The sequence below is a fragment of the Brienomyrus brachyistius genome, chromosome 5, assembly GCF_023856365.1.
Source record: "Brienomyrus brachyistius isolate T26 chromosome 5, BBRACH_0.4, whole genome shotgun sequence".
Lineage (NCBI taxonomy): Eukaryota > Metazoa > Chordata > Actinopteri > Osteoglossiformes > Mormyridae > Brienomyrus > Brienomyrus brachyistius.
Genome location: NC_064537.1, coordinates 18075676 through 18096786, shown reverse-complemented (window position 1 = coordinate 18096786; position 21111 = coordinate 18075676). Strand labels below are relative to the sequence as shown.

General features: G+C 41.3%; 2 protein-coding genes across 2 annotated transcripts in view; one reads left to right on the top strand and one right to left on the bottom strand.

The window, feature by feature from the left end:
• Window positions 1-218: 218 nt before the first annotated feature.
• On the bottom strand, window positions 219-19549 carry LOC125742055 (caveolae-associated protein 1-like). The gene is made up of 2 exons (XM_049013664.1): window positions 18838-19549; window positions 219-3550 (listed from the first exon to the last, which is right to left on the bottom strand). Exons 1-2 carry the CDS (start codon window positions 19300-19302, stop codon window positions 2810-2812), a joined length of 1206 nt encoding a protein of 401 aa, XP_048869621.1. The 5' UTR covers window positions 19303-19549; the 3' UTR covers window positions 219-2809.
• LOC125742054 (V-type proton ATPase 116 kDa subunit a 1-like) overlaps window positions 8236-21111 on the top strand; it is a 46135-nt gene continuing 33259 nt past the window's right edge. The window contains exon 1 of the mRNA XM_049013657.1: window positions 8236-8619. The gene's annotated coding sequence lies outside the window, so the exon portion shown is untranslated. The remainder of the gene's footprint in view (window positions 8620-21111) is intronic.

Below are 21111 nucleotides of genomic sequence, written 5' to 3'. Positions count from 1 at the left end.
ACCACCATGCCGCCCCCCCTTTATGTAATCATGTCAAACAAGTTAATTAAAGGCTAGTGGCTTTATTTTATGATGAACCAACTAAAACTGAGAGAATTAATCATCAATTTTCAACAAACTATTGTTCAAAAGGCATTAAAACATTATTGCAGAATTTGACTATTTTCAGCATTTCCACAACCTGGAGCAATCCTACTACCAGAAGGGACAAACAGAAGTTTCATGGTGAATCACATTGATTTTATTAAAATATTGGTGTCTTAGAAAGCAAAATGAAAAAAGCAAAAAGCATTATTTGGTTAAATGGTGTATACAAGCCTGTTTAACTTATGTGGTCCACAGAAACATGATTGAATCTTTTTGCAGACATTCTGCATTATTAGGTAATATAAAAGCTTAAAGCTTTTTTAAAATCAACGGTAATCCACAGTAGGCCACAAGGTGTGAATGATTGCGTATACATGGGCAGGCGGCTAGCATAGCGGCCCAAGACATGGACTTGTAACAAAATGCTACTGGCTGGTTATATTTTAGCAACTACAGTAAACATCAAATTGCAATAATAGGTTAAAACATTTATCTGAATAACAGCATCAGGCTATGCAATTCATTATATGTCCCTTAGACATTTTCTGCTTTAGGGACACTTTCACTGTTGGCTGGATGATAAAAAGTATGAATTTGACTTGTGCCTTAGGGGCCCTGATTCACACTCATTTTAAATAGATAATTAAATCAAATATGTAAATTAATTATAAGTATTTTTTTATGCAATGCAAAGTTTTCTATTATCTTGGATTAATTACAGACTTCAGCTTAGGTATGATCTTAAATATTATAAGTATAAAATCTTGCTCTGAATGTATTTAAAATTATTCACTGTTCTTTAATGTATGGTACACATATCATGAATAAATGTAAGTACACCAAATAAGTTACCCATCTTTTCAGAGATTTACACTGGCAGTCCAGGCTCTGGGTTGCCTACCCTTGACCTAAGCGTTAATCACTAGGGTACTGGCTCCTCCAGCTGGTAGCTGACTCTGCTCCTGTTTGAGTGTACAGTGTGGTTCAAGGGCCTTTCGTAGTGATTCACATTCCACATACATATAAATGTATGCATAAAAATCAAACCAAAAGAATGTCATTCTATATTTTCACAATGTGCTCTTTTTGCTTGGGAAAGCCTTTGAATTCAATATTTTCTGATTCTGAAGTAGGTCTTTAGAGTCACAGGGAGGGGAATAACAATTTGGAAATTTCCTAAATAAAGTAAATGCATGAAAACATGAAATACAAGATTGTTATCCTTTCTGCAGACATTTTTAATTGCATAGCATGTAATCTGCTTTACCACAATCAATTTCATTGCCATAATTTCAGCCGTTGCTCCCATCTACTGGAGCCATTATGTATGAAGACGCCTTTGTTGTACTGTTCTGACTGATCTTCAGAAAGCAAAAGAAGTAAATGAGGGAATAGATCTCTTTTAAGGAATAGCTGATGCGATTTTCAGTAAATGACACATTTTCACAGCATTTCTGTGGTGACAATGTTTAGCAGAAGAGTAGCAAAACATTTTAATTTAGCCTGTGTGTATGTGGTGTATAAAATAAGTCTGTATTACTCAGAGAAGTGTGCAATTTTGTTTAACATATATGAGTGAAAGCAACACAATATTAATAAAGTAAAATACCATCACACATCACATTTAATAGCTTTTGAGTGACAGCAATTCCCGCCAAAAAATTGAAATTCTCAAAAAAGCAATATTCTTTCCAGATCTGTGAAATCCTCTAGGCAGCCAAGAATTGTTAAATTCTTAAAAAATCATTAAGAAATTCCTCTTTACTCCAAGCACATTGCTAAATTAGGCTATATGATACACTGTACTCAGAAAATAAAACGTTTTTAAGCATGCAAGAGCCTTTGTTGTTTATTACTAAATGTTTCTGTATCTACTTTGCTTGAAAAATGTCATCCTGACACTTAGTAACCTTGAATAAATGTCAATAAAACATTTGAAAATATAAAAATTAAAAGTATGTCTGTGACTTTAGATCAGTTTATCCTTTATTGGCAATAAAAGCAAAAAATAAGCATTTTGTTGTTTTAAATAAAACCACGTCTTGATATTGTTTGGAGTTGTGTTTATATGGCATCAGTGAGACAAAAATTGCCGCATTAGATTGTCTGCTTTGTTTATTTTAATAATGAACTCAGATGGTAACTTTTTTTCATGTTCATCTATGCCAACAGCTTAAACGTATCTTATTGGATGGTGAGTCTTTCTCAGACTCTCTTTGCCATAAAGCCTTCTTTCAGTTAGCATTCTACATGAGCTGAAGGCTGACGCGATTTTTTCCACCAAGAATCCGAAAACATGCTGACATCTGCTGTTCAGGCTGTGCATCTAATTGTGAAGCAAAATGGAAATCAGATGCAGTTTTGTGAAGAATAAAAAAGACGTAAAAAACATTCAGTGTAATAGATGCAACTGTGCTTGTGGCAAAGCTGCGAAATATTGACGAAAAAAAGGAAAAATAGGAAAAGCGACTGTAAAGATGTTGATTCATTTTTAACATCTTTCCTTATCTAGGCAATGATTAAAGAGAGATTAGTATAAAGAGTTAATGGATTAATGATACTACTACACTACACTGATGATGAAAATACGCCCGAGTTTAGTCTGTATCTATCTTTTGTGTTCAGAGTGTTGTCACATAGAATTGTTTTTTATTCATCACCATGTCCTATATGTTCTCCTTAATGGGTTTTGTTATTTCTCCCATACCCTCAGCCCTCCAGACTAGTCGCTGTCTCTGTCTTGGTCTTGCTCCGCTAGCGCCAGCTCTGAGTCCTCTACCATCTCCATCAGGGCCTGAAGCTCTGCGTTGTCCTCAATCTGCAGCTCACCCGACTCCACTTGCTCCTCCTCATCACCAGCCACCTCCACCATTTCGGTGCCTTGGATCTCTACCTCACCATCCCGAATCTTCTTCACGTGGAAGGTGAAAGGTGGAACCTTGTACACGGCTGTCTTGGAACGAGCATACACTGTGTGGTCTGGAGTGAAAGACTTCTTCATCTTATCTCGAGAGGACTTCAGCTTTTCTTTGCGCTCGGTGTTGACTGACATCCGAGTGCTTAGCTTGCCCATCTTCTTCTCAATGTTTTGTCGGGTTTTCTCAAGGTTCTCTCGGGTTCTTTGACGGGTCTTCTCCAGGTTCTCCTTAGTCTTCTGCTTGGTCTTCTCTAGGTTTTCCTTGGTCTTCTGCCTGGTCTTCTCCATCTTCTCCTTAGAGAAGACCTTCTTAATGTTGTCCACCCTCTGGAGGCTACTACGCTTGATGCGCTCAGCCCGTGTCTCCTCAATAATCTCCTCAACCTCCACCTCTTCATCAGAAGAAAGGTTGGGGTTAGCCTTTTCGCCGTCCTCCTCGAGTTCCTCTGCCACCTCTTTCAGCCCTGACTCTGCTTCACCTTCCACACTGTCCGCAACTTTCATGGATTTAGATATTGATAGTCTAGAGGGCATCTTCACATCATCCTACAGAACAGAAAAGAAAAAAATAAATAATTACTGATCACACCAATTAAAGGTTTGAGTCCTGTCAGTGAAAAAAAAATCATCACTGATGTACATGTAGCAGATATATTTAAGGACTTACAGCTGATTAATTTACTTGGAAACAAAATATTTTCATGCTGGTAAAGTGCTACCATATGATGATGATTCATAACTCTGGGTTCACAACAATAAAAATATGAAACTTATATGAGCTTAGTTCCCAATGGAAAAACGTAAGTGCTGTATATTCTTTGATTTTTGTTCAATATTACAAATGAATGTTTCACGACACCCATCACTCAGAAATGCCACATACAGGTACTGCAAGAATAGAATCTGAAAATGTTTCACATCCTGAATGTGCAGTGTGCTTGTTTTAGCTCAGGGCATAAGCCTTTCTTTCTATTGGTAAGACTTTCCAGTAAAAGTACAGTCACGCAAGTCTTGTCTACTTGCCGATGGCGAATTCCCAAATATGGAAAAGAGGAAACCGAAGAATTATGCATACGCTGAGGTGTAGATTGGCGTTATGCTTTGTATGTCAGTCTTGCAAAGGCTCCAGGCAAATTTCACTGCAAATCCACCCTTTCTGGGCATTTTAAAATTCCTGGCCTCTACACCCAAAGAATCAACTGAATTTTATAATCAGTTTTCTTTAAAGGACTCCACGAGACTTCTAATTTGAAAAATGAATGAATGAATTTATATATAATGCTCAATGCTAAATTGTTCAATACTTCTTTTGATAGTAGTAACCACGGCACAGTAAGATTCACCTGCATCTGACGGAAGCGTATCAAGTTACGTGACTGCATTTTTCAAGTTTGACTTTAACACAGCCCCCTCTTGTGGCAGTGGATGAATACTAACGTGGAAATTATTCGTTCTAAGACCTCCAATCAAATACGTGCAACATTCCCTTGGGACTCAATTTGGAAAGCTTGTTTATCATCTACAAGCACATTCTACAGCCTACACCCTTCCTTCATTTTTTTGCTGCTGAAGTCCATGTTTCATGCACCTATTGTATACAATGCATCAACATGTATATGGAAAGAACTCAATTTTTCCACCATCCTGAGAGGTTATGTCACTCTTTCTGCTACCGGTGTAACCTGAGCCCACATTGTGCATTGTTCTAAGGGAGCAGGAACACCCAGGCTAACATTATGAAAGGCAATGGAAGAAAACACGTTTTCGTTTAACCAGAAGCGACTATTCAAAGTGAACCTGGAGAACCATCTGCTTCTCTCGCTCTCTGAGGACCTACACACACCCAAGCAAGTTATCAAAGAACTGACACGTGCTGAAGAGGAGTGAGGTGTGAGATTCTGAATATACTTGAGATTAAAAACAAGACCAGTATCTCCCTACAGATATAATCCAGAGGGTTTATTCAAACAAATAGCTTTTTCTCAAGGTGTTTGTTGGCTTTGTTCTTTTTTATAAGAAATGTAAATGTGAACTACGTGTGCAGCATCTGAACGATTGTAAAGCCAAGGGATGCTATTGTCATTGAAAAAGTGTTCAGAGGGGCTCCCAGAGATATATGCACTAGTGCAGAGCTTCTCAAAGCATTCCTCGGGGACCCCAAGACTATCTATATTTTTGCTCCCTCCCAGCTTCCAGGGATGCAAAAATATGGAATTTCTGGGGTTCATTGAAGACCGGATTGAAAAACACTACAATAGTGGATGCAGAAGTATAACTGTTTTTCTGATCTTTGTATTCTAGTCAATGCTTAGGATACTGTTGACCAAGCTTAATGATTAGAGAAACTGGCAACAAGCCTTTGGTTAACAATTATTCAGTCTATCAATTAAGATAAGATGGTTATTTTTCAGAGAAAACTGCTCAGACAAAAAGACATTTTGTTTTTCCTGCGAAGAAAAAAAATCAGCCTTAATCTCCATAAAAGCAACCAAAAGAGGATGGAAAGTTCTAGTGGGTTTAGGAACATTATTGTGTTTTTAATTAAATGACTCATTTCAGAGGCTCAACTTCATTGTACATGCAATAAATAATTAGGGCAGCTTGATTTGTAGACACATGTGGGTCTGTAATAATATATATATATATATATATATATATATATATATATATATATATATATATATATATACATACAATATATAGCTTTAGAAAGAGGAATTCCAGAAAGGGTTGGGAATATGCATTTTTATTAAATGGCAAAGTTGTGACTTGCGCACTTGAGCAGTGAGGAAAATGTAAATAAGCACAGATGGGAAAAGGACCTTCTGCCACCATGGCGTGACTGGGGACACAGTCGCTGTTTTCTTGTTGTTATTGTTCGCGGAGGCCAGACAGGAAGGGAAACTCCAGACTCTCGTCCAGCAGGACATGATGAGAGAGACGCGAGGGCATGGGGGAGCGTTAAACGCCGGCAGGCAGGAAGCGGCCCAGTGCACAACAACACGATTCTCCACCCTTTCTCTCGCTAATTAGTGCATCCATTAAACCCCGAATCTTGTTCAAGAGCGGAGCACCAGACCCTCTTATGTAAAAAAAAATCCCTAAAATCAAATATAGCAGCAGCAGCAGTTCTGCTCCTTTCTGAGACGGGACACTGAATGCAGGAAAGCAAAACTGACAGCGGGTTCAGTTGTAAACCCCCTCGGCTTCGTAAAAAGCTTATAAAAATATAAATTGGCAATCATTTCCATGTGATGATATCTCGTTTTGATATTAACTTATTTACAGTACTACTGTAGCTTTTTCCTACAAATGATAGAAACAAACATCTTACTATAGAATATCAAATTAAAAAATAATGTGTCAAAGAAAATCAACATGAGAAAATTATGGTTAATAATAGCTAAAATGATTTTTGCAGGCGAAAACTCAATAGGTTAATGGAAAATCCAAAAATTAAAAAGATTTAAATTCATCTGCTTGAGTAGATTGAAGAAGCAGCAGTGAATAATCCCTATAAACAGAGTGTTGTCGTTAAAGCTCATGTAAGTAATAATGCATAAGAAATCAAAATCTAAAACTGCAGCAAAACATGTAACAAAACCCCGATCAAAGCAGGTGGACAGAGAAAAAGATGAAACTTCCTTAACAGACGGAGTGAGCAGAAGCCACCTTACAGTAAGAGAGTATGATTTCTGCCTAGTCGCACGCTGACAGTGGAGCCGGTGGGGGTCACTCTCAGCTTAATTCGGCCTGGTCTTTCCTCCTCTGCTTAGCCTCCCTGGCCATCAGCCACCATTACATTCCCTTCCTGGTGCAGTAACCACTACACAGACCTCTCTGTCACCTGTGGAAACCATCAGTCTTCCTCTACCACAACCCACCCCCTTTCCAGTTCTGAAAATATACTGGCATAATATACATATAATATACATATATAAATATACTGGCAAAATATACATATAAGTCGCACACAACAGCAGAAACAGTTACAGTAGAAATAGCTGATTCACTAATTTTGTGTGATTTCTATTTCTATTAATATAATGTTATAGCTAAAATCGTTACCCATATTTAATGGAAAATAGAACAAAGACAACATATCAAATGCTGAAACTGAGATATTTTAAAGTTTTATGACAAATATACTCTCAATTTGAATTTGATGCCAGGAATTGGGACGGGCATGTTTACCATTGGGTTGCATCACCTCTCCTTTTAACAAGACTCTGCAAACGTTGGGGACTTAGGAGTGAAAAGGGCAATGTAGTTCCACCCTTGCTAGATATAGGATTTTAACGGCACAGCAGTTTGGGTTCTCCTTTGTCATATTTTTTGTGATGCGCCAAATATTGCACTGCAGGCAGGTCAGTCTAGCACCCGGACTCGTGTACTATACAAACACACACACACAGACACAGACACACACCTCTTGCAATAACCGTACGTAACTAAACAAAAAAATGAGCCTTTTGGCATTTTTGACTGCATTCACAGATTTTTGTGGGGACCTGAAACGTTTCCTTCCCCGTCACACACAGTATCTAAAAATTCTCCTGGATATGGAGCTAAATATCACACCGGCCTTCGTCTTCTTCCATGACAATGCTGAACACGGCATGGACACTGCGCCCTCGAGAGGTTCCGCTCCCCACGGCTGAAGCCCCGTACAGGTCATGGGTCTGTCACTACGGCACTGGCACCCCAGGGCGTTAATGGAGCAGGAAAAGGGGGCTGAAATGGGCCAAAGGAAACATCACTGTGCAGCGTGATCTGGGAGAGAAGGCCGATGTCACAGATGCCTTACGGTGCTTAGAAAGGAGAGTCTGGTAAAATGCTGCACTGTACCGTCTGAAATGCTTCTACAGCATCAGCTTGTCAATGCTACTAACAAAATCAAATGAACAATAATGAGATCAGATAATCCTATGGCTACTGCATTCATTTTTGTTAATAATCTCTGTTATTTCATTATTTGCAACATTGTTATCATTATCATCAATAACAATATCAATAATATAAACAAAAGCAACAAACAACAACAACAATAATAATAATAATAATAATAATAATAATAAATACTACTTAAGAATAACAAACTCCATTGAAGTTCAGACGTGATTATTGTGAATCTGATTATAAATGAAATGTCATCAACATCTTAGTAAAAATGAAATGCATAAACAGCTTTAACTGATAATAGAGTCTTTTTCTGTGCTTGTTTAGTTTAATTTACAGCCTTCACTGCAGGGAGCATCGGTGCTCGTAAAGTCTGTCCATCTCCTCTGCCTGCCCACAGAGGGAGCCTGCCAACACGGCCAGCATCATCTGGGGATGAGGCCAGGAGGCGCAGCAGAGCGCATCCAGAGGTTTATTTCCTGTTCCTGGCATTCTGCCCATCACCATGGGCGATGCGTGGCACCTGAGAAGGCGCTGCTGGAGTAGTGTGCTGGAACCCAGTGGGGTGTTTACAGTGCCAGGGGGTCCAGTTTGAGTGTGACACTTGGTATGTTTGAATGTGCATGAGGCTCCCTGGCTGCTGCCAGCAATCATCTGGACGGACCACATCTGTAGCAGAGACGCCTAGCTAGCAGCTGAGCACCAAATAAGGGAAGGTAAGCACTCACTCTTATCAACACTGGGATTAAGCTTTGGCTTCACATATACATACAGTAACTGACTAGTGCTGTAGTCACAGAGACCAGGAAGAATCAGGTAGGTTTTTTTTATTGGCACAGAAATAGTTCCTTCTATTTTTTACTCAAACAAATGGTGCCAGTGTGATATAATTTCTGCGGAAAAAAAATAGAAATGAATTATGTCCTGCGTGTGTGTGTTTCGTTATTTCTGAATTTGTCAGCTTTGAATAAATGCCATGTAGGGCAAACTTGTATTGTACACGAATTATGCGATGAGCCGGTTTGCTTTTTATGGAGTAGGAAGGCAAGGCCTTAATCACAAAGTAGTGGTTTTGGTTGGAGTACATTCTCCGCAGAACCCAAGTGCTTTTCACCTGAGTCACCGTGTGTGTATCCTACTAAACCAGAGCCCTGTTGCTACAACAAAACAAACACACACCCCCTTGCTCCAGACCCAGGAGCCTTGGCAATAAGACTGAACCAACTCAATTTTCCAATTTCCAACCGCATTCAACATTCCACAGTTCCCCCGGCAGACATCGCCCTGTCCTTTTCCCTGCTCTGCACATCATTCAGAAATGTAGCGGCAGCAATGCTTTGGTCACATGAAGCGTCAACCACACCTGACACAAATAGTCACCACCACCATCAATGACGCTACTATTTGATTTCTATGGATGATACCAACGACTGTGTTGGTGTCATGTGCTCTGAACCGCCCTTGCTAACCATCAATGAGCTACTCTTTACCGTCCCTGTTAAAAAGGGCAATAGAAGCCTATGAGCAATATATATTTTCGTCCATTAGTGTTTATTACGTACAATCTGTTTTGCAATGATAACTGTAATTCTTTGTTTTGTTTTATTATTATTATTCTGTATGTGATTGGTTGGGATTGAAATTACTCAAAGTTATCCAGGGCGTATTTATAAAGATAAATGGTAAATGGACTGCATTTATATAGCGCTTTTCTACTCCTACGAGTATTCAAAGCGCTTTACATTTTATGCCTCACATTCACCCACCGGTAGCGGAGGCTGCCATGCAAGGTGCCAACCTGCTCACCGGGAGCAATTTGGGGTTGAGCGTCTTGCTCAAGGACACTTTGATGGGGTCAGGAGGAGCCAGGAGATGTGCCCACCCTCTTCAGTACTTGACAGTTCAGCAGAGAAACCTGTAGGCCAGGGTTTCCCAATCCATTCCTCAGGGACCCACAGCCAGCCCACGTTTTTTTGCTCCCTACCAGACAATCCACATTTTTGCTCCCTGCCAGACAATCCACATTTTTGCTCCCTGCCAGACAGTCCACATTTTTGCTCCCTGCCAGACAGTCCACATTTTCGTTCCTTCCAAGCTCCCAGGCGGAAAAACGTGGACTGTCTGTGTGTCGCCGAGGTCCGGATTGGGAAACGCTGCTGTAGGCTCTTTGGCTTTTGCAGTGTGTGATATTTCACCTAAGATTGTGTACGCGCAGCTAATGAACCACACAGCTTCACACTTCTTCACACACCCATGCATACTCGCACAGTTAGCAACAGAAACTGATCAATGTCTGCTTGCGCATAATAAAAACCAGCTGCAACTAGATTTCGCATCTTTAGATATCTGACTGGACAACCTGCGGCGATTGTCACCTTGACAGAGTGCCAGAGATCCAGTGGGCAGATTTAGAACTTTGCACAACATTCCATTAGGAAGAAAAAGGTGTTAGTAATAATACAAATAAATACAAATAAAACAAAATATGGGTTATGCTGATGTAATAAATTCAAAAACAGCCCCTGACTTAGTTGCATTTTCCTGGCCAAGCCAGTGCAACTGTATTTAATTTAATTTAATCACACATTTGCAGAAAATTCTCTGCTATATAATGAATATAATGACAGTGACTGCTTTATCTGACAAGCTTTGCATGAAGTTGATTGTTCAGCGTTATATTGCCAAGGCATCCATAATGCTGAAATGATTCCAAAACCCAGTGTTTGAAGGGCTTTGTAATGAGGACCTGGGTCCCCCTGAAACCTGCAAAGGAATGTTTCCACTGACCAATGGCAATGTTCCTCGTTAAGTAATGTTTGGACTCCATTCATCCATTTGTTTACTGTGTGGAGGAATCCCCCAGAACACTTTTGCCCAGTTTCCCAGGCAACGCCTCACCCAATCGTAGGCGAGGTTTCCACTAAAACTATCAAGAGGCAATCCACATGATTTCTCACTTGATTCTCGCATATAGCAAGCCTGGAAAATACAATGGCTCGTTTATTGGTTTTAGCTTTCATAATCTTTTTCTTTATTGCACAGTCTGTTTGTGACAAGAGAAAGCAACATATTATAACATATTGTTGCGAACCAAAGGCAGATTTGATCTGACAGCATCCATGTCCCATGGTATAGCAGTGCAACCAAACTCTGAGGTTACTGTTCACATCTGTGCCCACACAGTCCATAGAAATAAGTCCCTCTTTTCTATAATGATGCTCATGCACTGATAGATTTGTGGAGCTTTATGAGCAGCAGCTTAGAGCAGAACTGAAACTCTGTAAATCATAGATTTGGAAAATACTCGGTGCGCCTGACTGATTGTTCCAGGGAGACCCTGGGTCTCTTTTAAATGCATCCTCTCAATCATCGCCAGGGACACTGGGTCCTGGTAAGTAATGGCGCCCCAGAGCCACCTTGTGGGAGCAGTTTCCCATGAACCACAAATTTCTAGATCACATGCAGCTCCAGAGTACTGATCCCGTTGGGGATAAGACACAGTAGAGCACAGAGTCTTGGCTCAGCGGCTGATCCTGAGTCATATATCATGAAGATGGGACTGCAGGGCTGAGGGTTTCTGCAAAATTCCACTTAAGAGGGAGCCACACAGATTGCGGAAGGATCTCTGTACAACGTTCAATCTATCCTTCATGACTTCACTTTCACATCTGCCGCTACATGACAGGGCTTGCTGCTATGAAAAATTAGACTTTTAAAAGAGAAACCGTCCGAGGAGTGTCCGCAAAAGGTCCTTTCATTAAAACGGACAGATTAAGGCATAAGACTTAAAACTAACGATGAAAACTAATCAAACCAAAGGCATATCACTGACATGGAAAACATTATTAGGTTATATCGTACTGAACAAATCAGACGTTTCTAAGATCTAATCAGAAAACGATATCCCACGTTGAACAAAACTGCACTTATTTTTCATGCTTGTGGAATCACAGCTCTAGTCACTATGGCATCGCCGTGTCACTGTTTCCAATAACAAGGAAGGGAGTTCTGCAGATTTTACTGGAAGATTTATGACCCCAGAGAACAACAGGGCATCCCTTTCCATAGCTCAGCCTATCTGGATGACTCAACAGGTTAGTAACCTTCTAGGATTTCCATACATCTGTCGTTCAGATATGCCCATTCAACCACACAGGATAACAATGGTTAGCACATTTGTAATGGAATGTAATACTGTTGCCAGTCTAAAGCCATCTGAGAAAGATATCAGTGGGCACTGGGAACAAGTCTCGGGCAAGTCTGATTCTATCGCTTTCCTGAAATGATTCATGAAATAAAAAAAAATAAGCCAATGGAATTACCACAATCCATCTTTGAAACCCCTTGTTCTGTGTTGTGCAAAAGACACTCATCTTAATCATCAAGTAGTGTCTTGGAAACAATGACTCTCTATGAAGAGAAACCTGTGTAAAACCTGTGTTTTACAGTCTGTCTGGTCATCCTGGCGTCTAGAAGTTTACCTCATTAGCGAAATATTGCTTCAGAGTTCAGGTCCAATAATGTGGCGGCATTTAAACTCCTGGATTCAACCGACACAGGTGTGCTGTGTTCATTGTTATGCTGACTGCCTCACATCTAAAGTCAGAATCGCCACTAACTCACCTCTTTTATAAATTATGTCACTGGCCTTTTCATGAACTCATTTGATTCCACATCATGGTATTTTGCATGTCTCCACCTATAGGTTCATGCAGAGCAATATGCACAAAACCACAAGGGTGGATGACTTATTTTTTTGTCCCTGTATGTCACTGGCAGTAACTAACTGCAGTAACAATCCTGAGACAAAAGCATGAAACCTTTACATTGTGTGCGGGGTGGTGTGGCGTCGGAGGTGATGCTTCCTTAGGGTGTCACATTGGTCAAGATCTTAACAACTGAAGGTGTAAACTGGAGCAGTAATTTGGTCATTCTCAACAAATTGCACCATTTCACAGTCTAGCAGTGTTTTTAATCAAAAAGCAACAACTGTTGTCATGTCGTCAAAAGCAGAAGACTAATCCCTCTACTTCAGGCCCCTGATTGGAGGATTATACCATGTATTGAAATATGTGTAAATCAGATTAACTTGTTTGTCTAAGCCTAAGGAAAATGAGTATAACTAACAGGCACAGGGAACTGAAAAATAAAACCGCAGGTAAGCTAGTGTGCTTGACTTTGAGGAGGGCAGTTTGGAAGATCTGTGTAAGTGCATCCTAGTGAACAATTCTGGAAACGTACTGTGATGGAGCTACGTGTAAATGACAGGATTATAACAGGAATAGGAGGTAAAACCAAAGAAATGGGCACTAAAAACCACGGCACAAACCCTGAAGCATACTGGACATCAAGGGATATTCAAATCAGGAAAGACGCAAAGAGTTATTTTAATGTAGATGACTTACACAAACTCATACTTAAGGGAGGGCAAGTGCTATGGAAGGTCTCACGGGAAGATGGTCCTATACTATAATTTTCATCTAAAAATAATCAGAAATGCTCCAGTGATGCTGCACTGATCCAGCTCAATGAATTCTGGGAAGTTTGTAGTAAAAACCTCAAAGACTAGAGCCAATGAACCTCTTTGTAAATGTCATAGAGTGTTTAAGAAAAAAAAAAAAACTATAGAGATCTACAGTAACAGCTAAAAGTTTGGATATCTTTTTTGGATAGGTTTTTTAATATTATGGTTTATATCATACATTTTTCCTGCAATACCGTAAAACAAAGAAAAAATGAGGAGAATCAAAACAGTGCTTAAGGAAATAAATTCTGCCAACAGTTTCAGAAACATCTTCTCATCTTCCCAGCGATTCTTGGCCATCAGGGTGCATGCTGGTTGCTTTACTGCCATACAGTTTTTACAGGATCATAAGTAGACAGGCCAAGGTTATTGGTTTGCGGTATCCTTCATGTTTTTCCAGATAGTTTGTGTGCAATGTTGAGGCCATTCTTGGATTGCCATCTTGTTAAGGGAAGCCTCTCCAATCAGCATGCCTTTGAAGTATACTGGGAAAGCCTTTCTGACAAAGATCATGGGGGATTTGGGACAGATCAGCAATTCTGTCACCAGCAAAGCAGCTGCACACCAAGACGCTCCCGTGGGGGAAACCACACATACACTCAGCACTCTGCATCTTACAGTTATTTAAATTTGTGACTCATTGGTCCATAACACCATCTTATACTCCATTTAATAGTCACATGAATGCAGCTTAAAGCACAGATATTTATGTATCTAGCAGATTTACTCAAACCTTTGACTGGTGCTATGCATCAGGAAATTATTCTTGTATTAACTAATGACAACAAATACAGAAGAGCTATGGGCTGCCGACTTATCTGATGCACTGAACCACTTAGTGTATAAAAACAAAGCTTTTTCCTCACGTAAGAAGAATGCAGGATTTCCTATTTTTAGGCTCCAGCCTCCATTCTGCTCTCCCTAAGTCCCAAGGAGCCAAAGCAGTTTAACTCTCCCTTTCCCTCCAATCAATTCCTCTGATAAAGTCTCCTGGATACACAGTGCCACGCCTCCCAGCAGATTTTTACACGAAGGCCAAGAGAGAAACCCCTAAACAACAAGTAACTAGGTAACTCGGGCAGGGAAGGTCATGGAAAGCACAATGAAAGAGGGAAAAAAAAATCGCCCATAAAAGGCTACACTGAAACACTACCGAAGAGGGAGAAATAAGTCATGTTAAATTTCATGACTGGGAAACTTTGTTCTTCAGTTAAGTCTGGCGATAGGAATGTTTAACATTGTTCTATGTTGGCTTCAGTCTCTATTTTACATTAAACAAAAAATAACAGTCTGATCACAGTACAGAAATCAACTAAACTGCAGTGGTTGACATTATTTAGGCATTACCAGCATCTTGTCCTTTTGATAACCCTATTCCGTCAGTCTGTCAAACAACAAGCGAAACACCACTTATTAAATACAACTTACAAGCAGAATGTTGACCACCCTGAAGTGCGGACCCCAGTCTGTATTCTGACAGTCTGCTGGAGTTCCCGCATATTGAAAACAGGACGGTGGTCTCTTGATGTGCGTTACATCTAACGCAGAACTCAGCTGGTTCTCTTGTTTTTGAATAATATTCCGTTCTGCATTTTCCCTTCATTCGTTTAGGTTTGTCTATTCACATGAAGACACTGTCCTCGGTTTCCCGCCGATTCCAGTGCCCAGCGAATCGGCCAAAGCAGCTTGCAGTGTCAGAATTAGGATAGAAGATGACCTTCGGATCAGATGCCACAGCAGAATCCCCCTTCCAATAAACCTCTGTGTTACAATCGGGCTGCCTGGGGCGACGCAGCCCAGGGCGTCTTATAGTACATCTCCTGTTCAAGTCAATCGTATGTTATTATTATTGTTATTAAAAACTGTGCTTAATATCCTGAAGACAAAAAGTTATGCAGTGCAGGGTAACTGAAAACCTACCAGCAGCGTTTAGATGCCCCAACTTATCTCCATAGTCTTTTGATGACCATTATGCTCATTATTCTAAATGTGCCCTTTGGCTGTGGCAAGTTATTTAATGGGTCTGCTCGCTACTTCCGAGCAAGAGGAGTCTGACTTTAAACGGGAAAGGCCTGCGAGGCACGATTTGCCGTCGTACTCTGATGTTGCAAAAAATGTGGTCTTATGTTCCATGTTTGTGGTGCTGAAACGTCTAACCTGTCCACTGCTACATGCCAGATACTGTACCAATGTGTGAGGGGGAGGCGGAGGCGGGGGGGCTGAGTGGAAGGAGCAGGAATGCCGGCCAGTTGAATCATGACTGGAGTTTATCAACATTCATGGGCAGAGAATCCCTACTCTCCCACCAAGGGCGTTTGCCCACCATAAAAGCTATTCCAGTTAAGGTTCTGCCAGTTGACGTATCAATCCTAAGCGGAAACCCAGATACGGCGGTACTGGCAAACTGGTCAGAGCCTGGGCATTTCTGCAGGCATGTTTATCCAAAACCATGGTTACCACCACAAAAAAAGGAAACCTCTATGCAGCAGCCTGTGAGTCATCATTGGTCGGGCGGGCGGGAGGCAGCTGCTGCTCCTCCTTTGCACCATCGCAAACGCTGCAAGCACTCTGCAGACATTGTTTTAGAAGAAACGGCGAAGGTGCATGGCGACCTGAGGAAGAGGCTTCCAGATGCCATGTCCTAAGTAAGATCTGGGGTGTCAAGTGGGGGGGGGGGGAGGCTGCAACAGCTGCCTCAACATGCTTTTGTATAGCAAAGACAAACAGCATCCCGTTGCTAAACAGACTCCTCCAGCAATGACACACGCCCTCTGTTAGATGGCCACTGTGACCATGAGAAGAGATTTATAAGTGGACACAACTTCTCTTATACTTTTACTTCCACTAGAAGGCTTGAGCTTTGGAGTCATACCATACCGTATGGGATCATACGGAAGCACCGTCTGGGATTAATTATGCAAACTATTGCTCTCTGCCTCCACATGTTCTGTCTTCTAGAGGCACTTCATTGTGCGCGGTGTAAAGCACGCACCGCCCATAACTTCCACAAACACGGATTGTCCTGCATGTCTCTGTACTAGACCTGCCAGGGTAACGAACTCCGCCCACCTCAGTGATCAGCCATACCAGTGCACAATCTCTCTACTAGCTCTGCTTTCAAATAGCATAACACCACAGAGGCTCCAGCCAAAAATAGGGCAGCTTCCCAGGCCAAATGCATGGTTGTGATCATGCAGTCTGCCCCACTGCAAATGTCATCCTTTCTTACCACGACTTTTGGTTACTTTTCATATTCTCTTTGGAGCATCACCCTGGCAGACGTTTTCAAAGAAAATGGCTATACGTGTTATTACAATTGAATGTAGACCGAGGATTAATCGCTGCCTTCCAGGGACCTGAACTTATTCGCTTGCGGGTTAGAAATCTGCATTCTGAATCACGATGCAACTTGTTGAGAGAAACAGGTGTGTTGGATGTCTGTGGAAAAGTCGGGTTGCTTTTCACTCAGTTATTTGATTAAATTTCAGGAGACACCGTGAGAGAGTCTGACGCCTCAAGACCCCTGGGAGAGCTTATAAAATACTCAGTTCCAAAATAACACATTTAATAGGACAGTAGTGGTAGCAGGCAGATGGAAAACAGAGACACATATCTTGCAATACGAGGGGAATTCATTCCCTACTGACAGTGGTTTTGTCAGAACTTGACCTTGGATTCCAGGAAAAAAAAATGATTCCAAAAAACATTATAGCCTGAACCTGATGACATTCTAACAACCTAATGTTTGTTTATTTTTACATCAAAAGCCATACCTTAATACTACATTGCTTCCTATATTCCCATTATGTGGATTGAGGCAATCTGTGGCGGATTGCAGCAGCCTAAGGGTGGACATTCCAGAAGCCAAACCGACACACCTCATCACACAGAAACTGAGAAATTCCAGGCTCTGTTTCCAAGCTAGCACACAGAAAAATAGGAAATGCTAGTAGAAAACATAGGAAGCGAAAACCTAAATGTCATAGGGATGCCATGAACTGTGCATCCCACAGTTAAAATTATGTAGCTGTTAATTTATCTCTTTGCTGCCTGTATGGAAGGGATTGAAGGGCCAGTTTAGTGCCACACACTGTTCCTGGGCAGCCCACCGTATCCACTGGGAATTACTGGGGAACGAGGGGCAGGGAAAACTCTTCTGAGCCAGGGTGGAAACTCTGAATGTCTCACGCCTCCATGCAAGCTGCAAGCTATTAGACATTACAGCACAGGAGGCTAAAAAAAGACCGAGCTCTGAAGCCAAAACTACAGAGTGCCTTTTCAAACTAAGTGCCTGCCGTTCAGACTCTCTTTCCCCTGCCTCACTACCCATCGCCGCTCTAGGAGGGATCTGCAGAGCTCATGGTATTTTCCATATTTGTGAATGCTTAGGCAGAAAGAGTTCCTTATGCCTCAAATTAAGCTGCGTAAACAAATGCATATTGTGTCTCTCACCAGGAGACTGCTTGCAAGACTAAGAGCAACAGGTAGCCTGCATGCATGTGTGAAATCTCTGTTAGGTGAGACCCTCCTGCTCAAAAGCCAAAAGATCAACCATCGGCATGCCTCGGACTCCGCATATGTGACCCATGACTCAGTCTAGATAAGATGCACATGTGAATCATTTACAAAATAATAACCGGTCTTGTCCCATATTACAACAGATTAAATAAATGCCCAATTGATAAATTAAGCAACCATTTGCACAATAATACTTGACTATGGGTGTAGTTGCATATCTGGGAGAAAAGTCGTGACATCTGTATTGTGTCACTCATTTTTGACACAGGCTAATCATTTCAAAATGCAACAGTAATGAGCAAAGACAAGGGTAAGCCAAATGTCAAGCATAAGCTCTCATTTTATAACTGAGGAATTCTGGTTGCTTGAAGATATACGTTTCTGCACAATTTATCTCAACAGCCAATTTGTCATTAATATTTCTTGTCCCTTGACCACACACCACAAAATTCAAGGACACTTACATTTTTTTTGCATCATAATACATATTTTTCCCATTACATAACAATTTAAAATATCAACAGATTGAAAGATAGATAATTTTTATCTCCCTTATTTCTAATTACACCATGTAGATGTTTGAATTCACTGGTAACAGCCTTTTCAAATGAATTCAGGGAGAGATGTTGTACATTATGTAATCATTCAGTGAGTGGGGAACACCATCTATTCTGTAGGTATGACATAATCCCTCTTTTCAATAGAGGGATTCTCCACTCCAGTCCCTCTGTTGCACAGTATTTGTTCACTACATGACTATGGGAAAAATCCCAGTGTACAGCAGCAGGACTCTGCCTTGCATGACATCTTGGCATTTGGCATTAACCACCACAGACCCCCCGGTGGCTGTTGCCCTCTGTGGACTCCCCCTGAATCTTCCCCCCACCCTTACCTGGTAGATCATGACTTTGAAGTTGCGCCTCTTGAGGAGTTCATTCTCATTGCTCTCCAGACGCTTGATCTGGCCAGCCTGCTTCTCCAGGTTGGTCCGTACCGACTTGACGTTGACGCTGACCTTGCGCACCTTTTCCAGCATCTTGTTGACAGTGTTGGCTGTGGTGGTGTGGCTCTTGGAGAGCTTGGCTAGCTCACTCTGGATGCCTGTCACCGACTGGTCCATCTCTCGCTGCCGGGTTTCCAGACCTGTCTGGGTCTGCTGGATCTTGTCCACCGCCCCGATGATCTTGTCGAGCAGTGCCAGCACCATCATCCCATTCATCTGCGAGTCACCCTTCTCCAGCTCCTTGGCTGCTTCAGCGATCTCGTCCTCATCGTCGGAGGGTGGAATAGCCACTTCTTCATCATCCGACAGCTCCTTCATCGCTGCCTCCTCCAGCTGCAAGGTGGAATCTGCCATAGCTGTTAACAGATAGTAATAATCTCAAAAAAGTACAAAAAAAACTAACTTTCAAACTCTTTGTAGGCTAAACTAAATCCCTTGCTCTATTTTTCCCACTTTATTGTCTATTTTGTTGTTCCTTTCTATGTCTTCCACTGCCCTGGGATGCTAGCCAGAGAACAAGAGAAGACCACTCTCAAATGCTACTGCATGCGTGCCTGTACTCAAATGCCAGGGCTCCCATCTAAACCATCCAGTCAAATTAGTCTGTAAGTTTTCCCCTAGGCTCCTCCCGTCCTCCTCCCCTGTTCCTCTCCTCCCACTTCTCCACCCATTTTACTCAATACCATCCAATGGAATAAAAGGGTCTGACTATGGTCACCGCCCTCAGTGAGCGTAGAGACCCCACCTCCCAGCAGAATGGCTGGTATACTCAGGAAGAGGCTTCAGAGAGCAGTTCACAAGCACAAGCACAGCTAAGGGAGGAATGTAAATTCAGAGTTCTAACTTTTTTTCTTTTCTTCCCCCCTTCCTTCCGGGATATTCTGAATTAAATGGAGAGAAAAACAGTGCTGAATTTTATTGTATCTGCTGAGGTATGCAGGCGTATCCTGTTTGATAAATACTAATACAGAGTAATAAGGGTGGAAGGAACAGCTCCAGGAAGCACTTGAAGGCCTGATCACAGTACTCCTGTATTTGAAAATGACAAATAACTTGAATTCCACATATAACTTGTAGTGTCTTGCTATGTTAATACTCACTACGCTTAGTGATTCACTACAGAAACCTGTGCGGTCTTCTTCCTAAGTGACTATTTCAGAAAGGAACTGAAAAAGTGGGCGGATCTGACAGAGTAGTTCTAATATCTGCGGTGTCACATGCTGTCCAGCACAATGTTTGTTTTTATGAGCACAGAGGAAAGAATTGTTTGTGAACTTGTAGTAGTTCAGCCGTATCAGATTAACAAAGACTGAGTGTCTTATCCTGTAGCATGCAGCAATGTCTCGTTGGTGTATACTGTGAATTACATGTAGAGAGATCTGAGAAATTACATCTACTCTATCCTCAGTAGTCACAACTTTGTTATAAATATGAGTGTTACCTTTATATAGAATCTTCTTTTGTTTCGATTATCCTTAATACAATGGGAACATTTTTGTGATGACGTAATTCTGGACGCTTTCTCTCAAACCTACGTTTTGATTTTGAGAACTAACAATGACCTGTAAAACCTCATCTTTCACCTCATTCTACATCTGGTAGATCGCATATTTTTGAGAAAATTCTCTCTGCGTTTTACAAATCTTTTGATCCATCCATCCCTTTATCCATCCATCCATCCATCCATCCATCCACCCATCCATTTTCTAAACCCACTTGTCTTATGGAGGGTTGTGGGGGTCCAAAGTCTATCCTGGAAGCTATGGATGCAAGGTAGAGAATAACCATGAACCAGATTGTCCAGTTCCTTTTTGAACACCACATTTTTGCTCCATTCCTTTCATAATAACATAATTATTTTTCACAGAGGCCCACTGGATAAGCTGAGAAAGGCTTATGAGGTGGATCTGAACTGATACACAGAGTGTCACAAAAGAATGATGACATTTGAGGTTCCAGAAGTAAAGTGACCCAGAAGCCATAAACAGTGGATGAAGGGTCTCCTTCACAGTTCTCTTTATGGCCAACTTAACCCTTCATGTCCCGTGTCTTGCTAAATATACCTGCTTTAATTACAGCATGTGTGCCAAATTCTTTAAGTAGTTTCCAGGTTTGCAGGACATTATCTTGTACCATGCAACTGTATGGTTTGATGGATCTACT

Bases quoted from the DNA above. Each gene is read 5' to 3' on its own strand.
- LOC125742055 (XM_049013664.1), bottom strand. From the start codon at position 19,302: ATGGCAGATTCCACCTTGCAGCTGGAGGAGGCAGCGATGAAGGAGCTG. The intron at 3,551-18,837 runs GTAAGGGTGGGG...TCTGTTCTGTAG, and splicing joins TCAAAGTCATGATCTACCAG to GATGATGTGAAGATGCCCTC.